At 42.9% G+C, this 15,805-nt stretch overlaps 1 protein-coding gene across 3 annotated transcripts in view; it reads right to left on the bottom strand.

Moving 5' to 3' along the window:
* Positions 1-15,805, bottom strand: part of smarcc1a (SWI/SNF related, matrix associated, actin dependent regulator of chromatin, subfamily c, member 1a) — a 196,300-nt gene that overhangs the window by 143,513 nt on the left and 36,982 nt on the right. For all 3 annotated transcript variants that reach the window (XM_067979058.1, XM_067979073.1, XM_067979066.1), the window contains exons 10-13: positions 11,010-11,134; positions 8,641-8,765; positions 5,048-5,107; positions 4-41 (exon numbers count right to left, since the gene is read on the bottom strand). In XM_067979058.1, coding sequence (XP_067835159.1) covers positions 4-41; positions 5,048-5,107; positions 8,641-8,765; positions 11,010-11,134 — 348 coding nt within the window. The remainder of the gene's footprint in view (positions 1-3; positions 42-5,047; positions 5,108-8,640; positions 8,766-11,009; positions 11,135-15,805) is intronic.

Below are 15,805 nucleotides of genomic sequence, written 5' to 3'. Positions count from 1 at the left end.
TACCTTCCCTCCTGTAGACGATGGCTCATCCTCTTGCTCATCTGTAACGAGATTAATTCAGGAGATGTCTCAGCTTGCACAAGCGCGATCGAACGGTCACAAAGGTGAGATAGACGTCAGCAACCACACTGTAATCACCTGCTTTGTCATGGAGGCTCTAATTCAATTCCATCAACACTGAGCGACAACTGAATTACTGCACCGACAGGTTTCATTCTTAACGTTTGCGACAGGCAGCCATAAAATAACTTGTATCCGTGTCGCATCTCATTTCATCAGGTCACTGTCTGCACTGTAATTAACAGTGGCAGTCTGCAATGCCATCACCAGGGTGACAGTGAAGTATATATTTGAAACGGGTCACGTTTTATAGCCACTGAATCAGTAGAAAGTGCAGCCTTGACCTTTCAGAGCAAAAGGTTTAGAGGGCGCAAAATTCTTAACTTGCATTCAGGAGAACTTTTTTTAGTCAGTACGTAGTAAGCCCAACAAGACAGGGGTGCTGTTCTGGATTTCGTTTTAGGGACTGAAGCTGGGCAGGTGGAAGGAATATCAGTGGGAGAGCATTTTGGTGGTAGAGATCATAATTCAATTAGATTCAGCATAGTTATGGAAAAGGACAAAGATAGAACAAGAGTAAAAGTTCTAAATTGGGGAAAGGCCAATTTTACTTAGCTAAGTGATTTAGCAGAAGTGGACTGGAAACAGCTACTTGAAGGTAAATCAGTGTCAGAGCAGTGGGAGGCACTGAAGGGGGAGATTCAAGGAGATGCACAGTAAACATGTTCCCACAAAGAAAGAGGGTGGGACTGCCAAATCTCGAGCTCCCTGGATGACAAGGACCATACAGGGTAAGATAAGGCAAAAAAAAAGGGACACTTACATCAGACACAGAGCTCAATACTGCAGAAAGCCGAGAGGGGTATAGAAAGTGCAGGGGTGAAATTAAAAAGGAAATTGGGAAAGCGAAGAGGGGGCATGAAAAAGTACTGGCAAATAAAATTAAGGAAAACTCCAAAAATGTTTTATAAATATAAGAGCAGCAAGGGGAGAACTAAAGAAAGAGTAGGGCCTATTAGAGGCCAAAAAGGTAACCTATGTGTGAAGGTGGAAGATGTGGGTATGGTTCTTAATGAAGACTTCGCATCTGTCTTCACAAAAAAGGAGGACAATGCAGATATTGTAGTTAAGGAGGAGGAGTATGAAATATTGGATGGGATAAACAGTGAGAGAGGAAGTATTAGAGGGTTTAGCACCCTTGAAAGTAGATAAATCGCCAGGTCCAGATGAAATGTATCCCAGGCTGTTGAGAAGCAAGGGAGGAAATAGCTGAGGCTCGGACCATCATTTTCCAATCCTCCCTGGCTACAGGCGTGGTGCCGGAGGATTGGAGGACTGCTAACGTTGTTTAAAAAGGGAGAGAGAGGTAGACAGAGTAATTATAGGCTAGTCCGTCTAACCTCAGTGGTGGACAAATTATTGGAATCGATCCTGAGGGACAGCTTAAATAGTCATTTAGAAAGCAGGTTAATCAAGGACAGTCAGCATGGATTTGTTAAGGGGAGGTCGTGTCTGACTAACTTGACTGAATTTTTTGAGGAGGTAACAAGGAGGGTTGATGAGTGTAACGCGTTTGATGTAGTGTACGTGGATTTTAGCGAGGCTTTTGACAAAGGTCCCCGCATGGCAGACTGGTCAAAAAAGTACAAGCCTGTGGGATCAAAGGGAAATGGCAAGTTGGATCCAAAATTGGCTCAGTGGCAGGAAACAAAGGGTAATGGTTGACAGGTGTTTTTGTAACCGGAAGGCTGTTGCCAGTGGGGTCCCTTGCTTTTTGCGGTACATATTAATGATGTGGACTTGAATGTGGGGAGCTTGATCAAGAAGTTTAGAGATGATACAAAAATTGGCCGTGTGGTTGATAGTGAGGAGGAAAGCTGTAGACTGCACGAAGATATCAATAGACTGGTCAGGTGGGCAGAAAAGTGGCAAATGGAATTCAATCCAGAGAAGTATGAGGTGATGCATTTGCGGAGGGCAAACAAGGCTGTGGGGACATTTAATTGAGGTATACAAAATTATGATCAGACGAGATAGAGTGGGTAGGGAGGACCTATTTCCAATAGCAGAGGGGTCAGTGACCAGGAGGCATAGATTTAAAGTAATTGGTAGAAGGATTAGAGGGGAGCTGAGGAGAAATGTTTTCACCTAGGACGGTGGTGGGGGTCTGGAACTCAATGCCTGAAAGGGTGGTTGAAGCAGAAACCCTCAACTCATTTCAGTACCACCTGGATGTGCACTTGAAGTGCCGTAACCTATAGGGCTACGGATCAAGTGCTTGAAAGTGAGATTAAACTTGACAGCTCTTTTTCGGCCGTCACGGGCAGGATGGGCCAAACAACCTCCTTCAGTGCCTTAACTTTCTATGATTCGATACAATGGGTCACGGTCCTGTGTTTGGTGCTCAATGTAGGTGACCATATCCCTGATCATATTCATTAGGGAAATTTACATCATCACTTTCCAGACTGGAGTTACGCTGAGTCAGACGTCAGCGGCCTAACTTCATGATGTCAGCTCAACGCATTTTGCAACAGCATTTGGCTCCACTTTTGCCTCCCTCATCTCTGCCAGACAAAATTATTCTTCACATCAATCACCAAAAATAGTGGCCTGCCAAAGGCTTGTTATGGTCCATTACAACTGTCATGAAACTTGAACACATTCATACCAATATGCTACAAGCGAAATCACATATAAGACAACAGATATCAACGTTGTGTGATGCTTTTAATTCATGCCCTCCAATTGTTTCTACGACTAGTACTTCACTTCAGTGAACTGCAATTTTCAAAACAGATAGACAGATGTGTGTTAGGTTACGGCATCAAGGGATACGGAAAAAAGGCGTATAAATGGAGCTGAGGTACGATCAGCCACGATATAACAATGGCAGAATGGCCTACTCATGTTCTTATGAGTTATAGTTCAAATGTTCCATCCAGTCACAACCCATGTTTGAAAGAGCAGAAAGTAATTTTATCCACAATTCAACTGGACATAGTACAACTATTTTAATACTGCCTCAATTATGCTTTACTGAAATCAAAATGCCAACATGGCCTGTCCCTCGCGACTGCAGGATAGAGGAGTGCCCCAATTGCAGAAATCAAGTAACAATCCATCTGCTGATGGGGCAGGGAATCTTTGAAAGGAAACCAATAGTATGAGGATGAAAGAGTCAAAAATATTTGTACAGAATCTATTTGGTAAGCTATAATTCCATGTTTGGCTTGTACATTACAATGAAAGTTAGGGTGTTGGGCGTTTGCAGTGTGGAAGACAAAATGTCATCTCAAAATCCCTCAATCGACACCCCCCCCCCCGCCCATTTCCCAGAAATGCTGAAAAGCAGGATGACCAAAACACGATGCTTTTCTTCCATCTCAGAAGTGACAGAAGAATGTCTCCAAACATGTTTCTCTTGCTGTTTTGCCATTGACTGGCTTCTCCCTGCAACTCTGAATCAAGGCGAAGGAAGAATAAAAAAAAACACTCCCCTCATCGTACTACCCTCCGTACTAACATTATGTGACTATAGTCCTGGTTTGAAGTATGACATCAGGGTGGTCAAAACATGCTACTTCAAGGTTTAAAATGGACAAGAGACAGATGCTTTAAAAGCAACACCAAGCACATTTCTGCACATCATTTCCACAGTAGTGCAGAAGTGCTCTGCCATTGCTGACACTAGGTGGCTTGCAGCTACACTGCAATCATTAATAAAGAATAAATGGCAGATTCACTGAAAGCAGATTCCTGGGAGGGGCAAGATCAACTAAGTCCCTGAACACTTCAAGAAATGTGAAGAAAAAAAATACACCCCACAAGACCTCTAATCCAAAACACTACATTTCAAATGTGTCATCCCTCATTGTAAAACTACGATTCAAGCTCATTTTTTGTTGGAAACCCAATTCGCACCTTGTCAGCATTAAAATTCATATTTTTTTAAAAAAGAAAAAGAGTCCAGCACGACAGGTACCAGAGCACCTGGCTCCCAACTAGAAGGTTGCAGGTTTGATTCAGTTCTGCCAGTCAGCTCAGCTCACCGTCCACATGGGGTTAGCTACTGAAATGGGAATAGGACCTAATGCTACATTGCAAGGAGGTAGCAGTGAAGTCAAAAAATACATTGGAGGTTCCTAACCAGGTCTGGAGGAGAGGTCGGAGAGGGGGGGGGGCGGGGGGGGGAGTCAATGCTAGCCATACACATCAGGTCCATCAGCATCCATCAAACGAGGCCCAAAGTTGATGCGACACATGGAGACACCTCATCAGCAACCAGTCTCGTCTCTTTCTAGATGCTGACAGACCTACTTCTCCATTTTCACTTCGGATTTGGGGGTACAGATGCGAAGATCTTTAAATGTGCAAGTGCAGGTAGAAAATGGGATGAGCTTAATAGATGGGGAAATTAATATAAAAAGAAACGATGCTGACTTTGTGCGAGAGGTTAGCTGGATCATAGTTGGGAGTATTACTTGCACCTCTGGACACCATTATATGAGTAACATTAGAACCATGGGATGGGTAAAACAAAATTAATGATACCAGGAATCAAGGATGATAGTTATCAAGAAACACTGCAAACCAAGGATCCCCCCCCACCGGAACAAAGAAGGTTATGGAGTGAATCTGATAGAATTAATCAAAATGATAAAAGATTGTTTCCACAGGAAATGCTTCAAATTGCTATTAAAGCAGAGACTGTAACAATTTAAGAGAGAACTGGATAGGCATGTGAAAAGGATGAATTTAAGAACATGGGGAGAGAATCACAGATAATAGCTCCAGTTCAGGAGCTAGCATTCGTACAAGAGTCCGGATGGCCTCCTCTGCGCTGTAAATGATTCTATGAAATACTTTTGCCAGCATTTAAAGGGTAATGCTTTGCTGATTCCACGTGTAAACTACCCACTCCTCCTGCCACCCAAAAAAAGTTCATGCAGCAGAATATGGAGGTACAAATTAAAAATATAATTACCTAGATCTGCAATTGTGCCTCCCTTTACAGGTGTGTGCTCACTGTCCTTCTTGGGGTTCACTGGCAAAGAAAAGAGTTATAAACAGGCCATTCAAAACATATCAAAGCAAAACAGATTTGAAACCTGAGGTTCTGAGTTATAAGTAGTTGTCGAATGAATCCACAAATCGTACAAATGCACTCAAAACCATAAAGTACCACACACAGCAAGTTTTGAATAATACACAACCAATTTCGGGCATATACCATAGGAACATAGGAACAGGAGTCGGCCATTCAGCCCCTCGTGCCTGCTCCGCCATTTGATAAGATCATGGCTGATCTGTGATCTAACTCCACATACCTGCCTTTGGCCCATATCCCTTAATACCTTTGGTTGCCAAAAAGCTATCTATCTCACATTTAAGTTTAGCAATTGAGCTAGTATCAATTGCCGTTTGCGGAAGAGAGTTCCAAACTTCTACAACCCTGTGTGTAGAAATGTTTTCTAATCTCGCTCCTGAAAGGTCTGGCTCTAATTTTTAAATTGTGCCCCCTACTCCTAAAATCCCCAACCAGCAGAAATAGTTTCTCTCTATCCACCCTATCTGTTCCCCTTAATATCTTATAAACTTCGATCAGATCACCCCTTAACCTTCGAAACTCCAGAGAATACAACCCCAATTTGTGTAATCTCTCCTCGTAACTTAACCCTTGAAGTACGGGTAAACCTACGCTGCACTCCCTCCAAAGCCAGTATGTCCTTCCGAAGGTGCTGTGCCCAGAACTGCTCACAGTACTCCAGGTGCGGTCTAACCAGGGTTTTGTATAGCTGCAGCATAACTTCTGCCCCCTTGTACTCTAGTCCTCCAGATATAAAGGCCAACATTCCATTTGCCTTCTTGATTATTTTCTGCACCTGTTCATGACCCTTCAATGATCGATGTACCTGAACCCCTGAGGCCCTTTGGACATCCACTGTTTTTAACTTTTTAACCATTTAGAAAGTACCCTGTTCTATCCTTTTTTGATCCAAAGTGGATGACCTCACATTTGTCTACATTGAATTCCATTTGCCACAGTTTTGCACATTCACCTAATCTATCAATATCGCTTTGTAATTTTATGTTTTCATCTACACTGCTACCAATCTGTGTCCTACAGGGGGAGGTGGAGGGGGAGGGGGAGAAGGACCTTGCGAACTTCTTTTTTGTTTTCATATGCAACATGTAATGCCCACTTTCAGAATCTTTTGGGGAACACGCATATTATACTCAGATTTGCAATACTGCACTCCACTTAGCTTTGCTCCGAAACAATTTGATCAAGAACTCATCAAGCACAGGCGTTGGTAATTTGGCCCGTTGTGCCTGAGCCAAATCTAGTCCCACTACGCTGTTCTCTCCTCATAACCCTGTACCTTCCTCTGCTTCAAACATTTACCCAATTTTCCCTTCAAAAATGCAATGGATTGTGCCTCAACCACTCCCTGTAACATAGCATTATCTGCGCCAATAACCCTCTGTTCAAAGAAATTTCTAAAACCCTTTCTCCTCTATCTTAGCCACAATTTTGAATTCATGACCCTCATCACTGGCTCCCTAAAAAGAGAGAAGAGTCTTTACCTCTTCACTTTATCAAGCCATTCATAATTTTAAAATCCCCTGCATTCTCCTCTTAGCCTTCTCAGACCGGAATGATTGAAGGAACAGAGAGATTGTGATTATGAGGAATGATCATGTAAATTGGGCACGTTCTCACCTTGTAATTGGTGGCTGTGCCTTTATCCACTCTGCTCCTCGCTGTGGAATTCTACCCCCCCCACCCCCCGTCAAAATCCCTCCACCACCCTGTCCTCCTTTCAGGCCCTCCATTCAATCTCCTTTTACCAAGCTTTAGGTCACCCCTCCGATTTAATTCTTTGGTTCGGAGTTCATTTTTTGATTACGTCTCTGTGAAACACCTTGAGATGTTTTTCTACATTAAAGGTGTGATATTAACCCAAGCTGTTGTTGTTGCCCTGTTATAATGAAGTCTTGTTTTAGATTTACTTTCTCTTTCCTGTTAAGTATCTCATATACCTCCGTAAGGACCCCACTGAGACATCTCTAAGTTGAAGAGCCACAGCTTATGAAGTCATTCTGTAGCTCTCCTCAGTAACGTAAAGGAGTGCTTCAGGTCATGACCAAGACACTGTACTCTATATAGTATTGCAGGTACAACCTGGCCAGGATACTGTCTCTGGGGTTTAAACTTTTATTGCCAACTCACGCTGATCCCAAAAAACAAGCATTAATCCCAGCATTCCCTCTCTTCCTCACCAAGTTCTTGGAAAAATTCCAGGCACACAACCTATAATATTGCACCATGTACACCTCCCCACAGACCATGATAACTGAAGCTAGAACTGGGTGGTGCAGTGGATTTGACGCAAGATTTTTGCCTCCTGCACCTTGGACTGCTTGATGTGGACAGTTTAGAGAGAGCTTTGTTCGGTGCCTGTCTGTACTATACCTGATCTGGGTACCTGCAATGGAAATGACCCCAACATAAATGTCACACATCTTGCATATTAAAAGGTGATAGTGAGAAGACCGTCCAACCATCTAGCCCACCTATCCACAGTGGTCCATTATTAATAACCCTAAACCTCAGTTGTTTATAAAAAAAAACCTGTCCAGTTCCAAACCTTCATGAGCAGAACAAAATGCATTGCATTATACTGTTTAAGTACCAGCAATGAATGCAGAACAAGGCCCTACAACCTACAATGACTGGGATTTTGCCCTTACATTGCAGTTCATTTTTCTCTTTCTATAGTCACAGGGAAGCAGCAGAATTGCAATCATCAATATACAACCAGCGCTGTGGCATCGCCTCAATTACAAGTGCACATTACTGAATGCATGCCTCATTATGACGTGCGAAACTGTTCTAAAATTATGCAAAAATATTCTAAGACAAAGTCTTAAAAACTTTGAAAATAAGAACACTGCTGGTTTTTCTTGCACATTAGGCTGCAGATAAGTGCCGTTTTCATAAAGTCAACTGCATCATTCACGAAAAACAATTTCACATAAGCCTGTATTTTGCTCCCTCTGCTGCAGACAAGATGCAGAGAAATAAGTGGAACTGAGCCAGAATGTTTACAAACTTTCTGCACTGATACCCATTTTCATGGGATTCCCATCTGAGAAGTGCTGGCAAATTCATAAAAATAAACATAAAATTGGCAATTTTTCCCATAAGCTCTAACCTATCTTACTTGGAAGGGAGAGGGTTGGAATGGGGTTGAAGCCACTGATGATAAATTAAGTGTTCAATGGTAGTGTGGCAGAAGGTAACCAGCCCAAGAGCCAACACTCAGTAATGAGAGAATGGAAAACAGTCAGTGTGTAGGTGTTGGGATCAACACCATTGAAAGCCTTTCAACAAGTTCAACAGCGCTGTAATACGACAAATCTGCTACATGCTAAGAATCATACAAAGGTTACAGCACGGAATGAGGCCATTCGGCCCAGAGTCCAGGCCGGCTCTATGCAAGAGCAATCCAGCTAGTCCCACTCCTCCATCATTAAAAAAAGAGCAAGGGAGGGAACACACCAGCTTCCTACCATTTTTAGGTAAAATAACTTCTTCCACGTTGGGTACAGGAGTGGGATCCTCCATGTCTTTGGTCAGGTCCTCCTGCTCCTCTTCATCTCTCTGGCCTCTCCTCTTCAGGTACGGCGTGGTCTGCCTGCAGGCAACAGAAACTCATGGGAGCTACAGCTCACAACAACATAGCTCTGCATTCGTACATCCAACACTAACACATTAAACATGTCTATCCAGATGGGAGGTACCTACGTTCTTTACTTTCTCACCCCACAGAGTAATTCATATACTCCACTGAAAATAATTAAGGCATTAAATTTGCTCCATCTGGACTCAACACTTCTCCAGTACTAAAGGCTCAAAACAAACCCCCGCTGTCACTCACAAATTTTATAAAATGACCGAAAATAATGCCTGTATAATAAATACATTATTGCAACCTCAAATTCCAAAGCATTAAACCCCACGACAGAAATTCAGAGCACTGACAGAAAGACATCACCTACCTGGTTTAAATTAAAGACGATCATTCAGCCCTGAAATTTCATAACGCCTTTAACACAGTAAAGCGTCCCACGGTGCAATTTGCACGTCAGTGTCACTGGTAACGTCGACAGTCACTGCCATTCTGCTATAAAACCTCAGCAAACAAGGACAGTCTCACAAACTAGAGGTTTACAGCAGAGAAGGCGGTCATTCGGACCACCATGTCTATGCCAGCCCTGGGCGACAGCAATCTAAAACTGACCACACGGCCTGGCACTCTCCCCATTGATGTCAATCTTCCTCTGCTTCAAATATTCATCCAATTTTCCCTTAAAATATGCAATAGTCACTACTTCAAGCACTACCTCCAGCAAAGCATTCCATTATCCAACAAACCTCAGGGTAATGAAATTTCCCCTTACTTCTCTCCACGGTCTCTTCAATTTTTAAACTGATGAAGGCGATATATAAATGCAAGTTGTTGACTTACCACCCAGTGGAATAATCTTTCCCTATACATCCTATCAAAAGCTATTGAATAATTTTTTTTAAAAAACGATTCAATCTTAGATCCAATGGAACTAGTCCTCGTATCTAAAGTCACGCTTCTCATACCTAGCATCCTGGTGCATCCACGTCGCGTCCTCTCCGTGACTTGACTGTCCTTTCTATAATTGGGTGCACAAAACTGCACAAGTGCTCCAACTACAGCCTAACCAATGTTTTGTATAAATTCATCATGACGACTTCATGGCATGCTATGCCTCTATTTATAAAACCCAAAATTCTATTGGCCTTTTTATGGCTTTATCTACCTGCATTTACACTTCCAGAAATTATGTATTGAAACTCCTGCGGGTCTCTTCAGCCACACTCTGAAGTGTCTTTCCATTACGTCCATACTCCCATTTTTACTCTTCCAAAATGTATTACCTCGTACTTATCCATATTAAATTACATCTGCCACCTATCAACCCATTCTACAAACTTGCCTTCCTGAAGTCTTTTACAGTCCTCCTGTTTGCCAAACCTCCTACTTTTGTATTGTCTCTGGATTAAGTGGATTAATAACTTTTTTTAAACTGGCAATCTTGACTTGACAAGAGAAATGGTAACTCACTACTAGGAAATTTGTCATGCAGTAGAAAATTGTCCACAGGAATGTTTGCTGAGGTGAAGTATAAAGCACCAACTTCAAGCTTCAGAAATTGCTGCTTCAGCGTAACCAGATTATATCGGGGGCTCAAATTCTTTCACTATTCCCATTTACAGTGCATCCATCAATTCCCACCCTCAGCTCCTGTGCGTAATTTGAGCTCTTGCACTAGTTTTTACACCACTGAAATTTAAACACCATCATCATTTACAAACAAGAGACTTTAAAGCAAGGATCCAATTTTAACAAGGTTGGAACCACTGCATCACCTTCCACAGGAGTTTAATCCACCTTCTTGATTTAATGCTTCTATAGATATTCGGGATAATTCCATGATCCTAATGGACAGACCAACCTCGAAGAGACCGCAAGTCAGAGTCATGGCTCCAGCACCGCAACCCCGATTCTCTGATCTGTGCTCCTAAGAGTGCAATCACCCCTAATATTTGCTACAAAAGCAAAAGCAATGATCAATGGATAAAAGACTCAAAAAAAAAATTGCAGCAAGTACCAGCTGCACACCTTCTCAACACAACGACAGCATTCAGACTTACCACACTAATTTTTTTTAAAAGTGATTTTTTTTTTCCTCGAGCAGGTAATGTAGCAAAAAAGCAACTCTTAACAGGGACAACCCAGCAATCACAGTAGAAAAACATGCCAAATTCTCACTGCCTGTTTAATGGTCCAACACAACCAGTTTGAGTCTGTGATCATCTAGTGTACAAGAAGAACTTTGCTTACCCTTTCTTTCCGCTCTTTTTCCTGGACTCTGATGGTGTGGGTATTGGTGAAGGGGAACGGGAACGTTTCCTCTTTTTGGCCCCAGCTGTCGACTTTCTGTCCTTCCTATCTGGTGTCCGGGCAGCCTGGTTGAAATAGTTAAGATATGCGGCTTGTGAGACGTGTTCAACATACTGATCACACATAGCAATAGAAACAGTCAGAAATACATAGGAGGTCCATCAGCATCAGTCAGGTGAGAAGACGGGTTAAGTTTCAAATGTTGAATTGCTGCATTTCTCCCCAACTCCCATACCCGGTTCCAGTCTAATGCACCCTCAAGGAAAGTGCAATCTCACCGAGCAGGCAGAGTGGTGGAAAACAAACAGAAAATGCTTGAACTACATTAGATCAGTCAGCAGCTAAAAGAACAAAAAATAACTGGTTTCAAGTCAGATCTTCTGTGCCATCTCCTTCCAGCTGTTGGCATACACCCTTGGCACCTCTGCATTTTATTTTTACTGAAACTTTGCTATGTTCTGGTATGATAGTGTAGTGGTTATATTAGTTGGACTAGTAATCCAGAGGCCTTCACTAATAAAATCTGGAGAATGTGCATTCAGATCATGGCTGTTTGAGAATTTGAATACATTTTTAAAAATCTGAAATAAAAACCTGGTATCAGAAAAAGTGACCATGAAGGTGTTGGATTGTCATAATAATCCAACCAGTCCACTAATGTCCTTTAGGGAAGGAAATGCTCCTTACCCATCTGGCCTATATGTGACTCCAGTTCCACATCAACTTGGTTGAATTACAACTTCCCTCTGAAGTGACGTAGCAAACCAACTCAGTGGCATCAAAACGCTACAAGTGGTTCAAAGCGGCAGTCCATCACCCTCGAGATGGGTAATAAATGCTGTCCTTGCTAGCAAAACCCACATTGAGAATTAATGAAGAAAAACAGAAAACTGTACTGATGCTGCAGCAACCTCCTCCCCCAGTTAGAGACATAGCGAAAGAATATGTCTGTTACGTTCCACTTTTTGTCAGCATGGGACTGAAGGCACCAAAAATGGTTAAGAATATTTGCATATTATTATTTCAGCTTCACATCTCACCTTAATACAAATACATCTTGTGAAAACAGTAACAATTAATAAATTTCAATCATTTATACGTGGGATTTTTAATGTGTTTTGGTGAATTAATTTCTGAAAAGTAAGCTGGGTTGAATACAAGATAAAACTCGTTCAACACTGTCCCCACAACACAAGAGCAATTTATACACTGCACTGTCTGTGGAGATCTTAAGCTCCCAGAAAATAATCTGCACAGATATGCAGCTGGATAAAATACACAAGCTTGGCTCAGACAGTAGCATTGTCACCTCAGTGACAGAAGACTGCTAGATTAAAGACAACTCCAGGACTTCATCATATTGTCTAGGTGACATGGTCATGCAAGTCAGAATGTTGGCCAGGACACCGGAAGAACTCCCCTACTGTTCTTCAAATAGTGCCGTGAGATCTTTTACATTCGCCCGAGAGGGCAGACAGGGCCTCAGTTTAATGTCTCATCCGAGCACCGGCACCACCGACGCTGCAGTGCTGCACAGTACCAAACTGGAGTGTCAGCCTAGATTATGTGCTAAAGTCTCTGGAGAGGGACTTCAACCAACAACCTTCTGACTCAGAAGTGAGTGCACTATCAACTGAGCCACGCTGACACCCATAAGTTCATCTTAATCAATGGTAGCACTCTCTGGTCAGTTCAATTTATTGAAGTTTCTAGGTCTGGAAGTGACAGCTCTCTTATTGGTGGATTCAGATCAATAAAGAAGCAAACTATTTCCACACAAGGAGTCGCCATCAATCCTCCAGACCCAGGAAATTCGAAACATACCAATTTTCGAAAGCGAACCGCAGCGGAGATTGAGGAGGTAGCAGCGAGCTTTGGGCACAGTGGTGAAGACCATGAGGAAAAAGATGATCAGGGAAGCAGAGACATTGCAGCAGTGACGGTCACACCAAACACGCAAGCTTTTAACCAGGTCCAGCAGTATAGTTGGCAGTGCAACAGGCCAGGCCGAGCAGCATGGTCAATAGTAGAGTAATCCAAGTTTGATACAGACTAAGGTGCTGTACAAACACAAGTCCTTTTTATTGTATAAAGAAAAATAATAGCAGTAGACCAGCTGCTGACTACGGCACAAAAGCAGTTACATGGATGAACATAAGTTTAATCAAGTTCAGTAAAATAAAACACCCCAAAGTCCTAGCTCTATTCATGTTAATTGGACAGGATTCAGACTCAATACCCCTGCACACATCAGTAACCCATTTATGTAATTAAGAGCCAAGTTAAAGGAATGGGTAATTTGCTGTACTTGGCCGTTCTACTCCATTAACATGAAGATACTCAGTAAGAGGTTATTGAAACCATTAGACAAATTCCAGAACAATAAAGCTAATGAACTAAAGCACAACAGCATCTGCCAATCCCCACTCAGCAAATTCATGATCTTGCCCGGTGCCAAGCAAAAGCCAGCTGCTTCCCTGCGGGGAGGGCAGATTTATTTTAATTTAAAGCTGCCACAACTCCCTATGGCTGGCTTAATTGCCAAACTAACAGAAACTCGTCAGCACAGCAATCATTTTGTAAATCCAAGAAGAATGTGCAGTACTTGTAAGGAGAGAAAGGGGAGCTTAGAAAGATGGGGGGTGGGAGGGAAAAGAGAGATGTCCATCACTTCTCCTGACTGGGATGCACCATGAGAGACTGCAAGATAAGCTGGGCTGAGGTTGTGCAAGCGCATTTGATCAATGGCAACTTTTGTTCAAAGGAGTGTTAGATTAAACCTCGTTCAAAATCTACTACTTGCTCCAGCGATGGCGGAGTCGCTTGACCAAACACACAAGTCAAATCCCAGGTTCAACACCTGCTCTGTGCTGAGATAAGTGGACTTGGCCAAGAAGAAGGTAGAAGCGTTCAATACCCTTAAGTAGCGGTAGGGAAGCAAACAATAGAAGGGTGGGGGTTCCTTCCCCTGATCAGTGACCCCTGCTGGAAGTAAATATTTGCAGCATTAACAAGCTCCAGCTCAGCCATCATCCTGTGCTTAGATAGCCTGCCATCAAAACTCATGCATAACTGACGACGCTTGGGTGAGGTACCAGAAACCAACTAGCATCCGTGGAACTATAACACAGTTCGGAATCAAGAGAGGGGATCAAACAGGCAAAAAAAAATCAAAGGCACTCCCAAAGGCTTCGCATGCATAGGCATCACCTGGTGTAGTGTTAAGCCATACATACCAGAACAATTTGCAGTGGTATAGCATCTTTAACATCGTAAAATATTCCAAGGCATGTCACATCAGCATAATCAGACAAAAATGGACACTGAACGAAAGGAGATATTCAGAGGGTTGACTTAAATAGTAAGCATGATGCGAAAAGCCTCCTCTCCATGCTTCCTCACATTCTTCCAGTTACACAAAACTGTTCCGAATCAGTCACAACAATAACTTGCATTTACATGGCACCTTTAAACGTAGAAAAATGTTCCAAGACACCTCATGGAAGTATAATCAGACAAAGGAGTCAATGCCAAGACAAAGGAGGAGATATTGGAAGGGGTGACCAAAAGCTTGGTCCAAGTAGTGTGTTTTAAGAAGGGTGTAGAAGAAGCACAGGGAGGTAGAGAGGGAGGGAGGGATTTAGGAAGGAAATTGCAGAGTGTAGGGCCTAGATGCTGAAGGCACAGCTGCCAATGGTAGGGCGAAGGGAGTGGGGTTGCACATGTGGCCAGAATTGGAGGAATGCAAAGTTCTCAATAAGTAGGGCTGGAGAAGGTTACAGAGATAAGGAGGAGTGAAGTCATGAAGTGTTTTAAACGTGAAGGAATTTTAAATTGGAGGACTGGAAGCCAATGTAGGTCAGTGAGCATAGGGGCAATGGGTGAGCTGGACATGGTGCAGGATAGGATACAGGCAGCAGAGTTTTGGATGAGCTGTTGTTTATGAAGGCTGGAGAGTGGGAGGCCGGCGAGAAGAGCACTGACAGAGTCAAGTCTGGAGGTGACAAAGGCACCTAATGAGGGCCACGTTCAATTCCCAGTGTGCTGTGTATCACCCTTCTCAACTTGAGCAGTAGTTGAGACCTACAATTAGTCATAATCCCCATGGGCTCAAGACGGGCAGAAGAAAGGAACAGCCAGGTTTCCTGCTCCTGACTGCTATGCGACCCCAAGTGTAAAGTGCGCTGGGTTTCAGCAGGCGATTGAACCATTTGGGACATCAGAGCCAAGACTCAGACTTGCCCTCTTGGGGGAAGTATGAAGACTGGCCTCTGGAATGAAGCATTGGAAGGCTACCAACACTCGTGGCCCCCCCAGCACCCACCATAATGACGAAGCCCTGCCTTTATAACAGAAGGGGGAAAAAACAACTTCTGCAAGACTCCAAAAGGAATAATAAACTAGAACTACAACAGGAACATTTTCATTTTTCCACATTTCCCTTTCCAGTGCCAAGACTAAGATTTTATTTGTTGTGAGAAAAATAAAAATTAACTGCAACAGAAAGATAAGTCAATGTCACCCAGAGCAGTTTTCTGAAACAGAAGTCTATGCTCGGGGCAGTGGAGGGGGAGCGGGGGAAAGAGGAGGAGTAGGAGCTTGGTGCTTAATCCACCAAAACAAGTATTGAAGATTTCAACAAATCTCAAGGGTAAAGAAAAATGAGGAATGAAAATATAAATCATCTTCCAAAAGATCGAAAAGAATGAGTTTTCTGGGTGGCACGGTGGATTAGA

The sequence above is a fragment of the Heptranchias perlo genome, chromosome 3 (assembly GCF_035084215.1).
Source record: "Heptranchias perlo isolate sHepPer1 chromosome 3, sHepPer1.hap1, whole genome shotgun sequence".
In the NCBI taxonomy this organism is placed as follows: Eukaryota; Metazoa; Chordata; class Chondrichthyes; order Hexanchiformes; family Hexanchidae; genus Heptranchias; species Heptranchias perlo.
The sequence above is the reverse complement of the archived record's forward strand: the minus strand, read 5'-3'. Positions and strand labels throughout refer to the sequence as shown.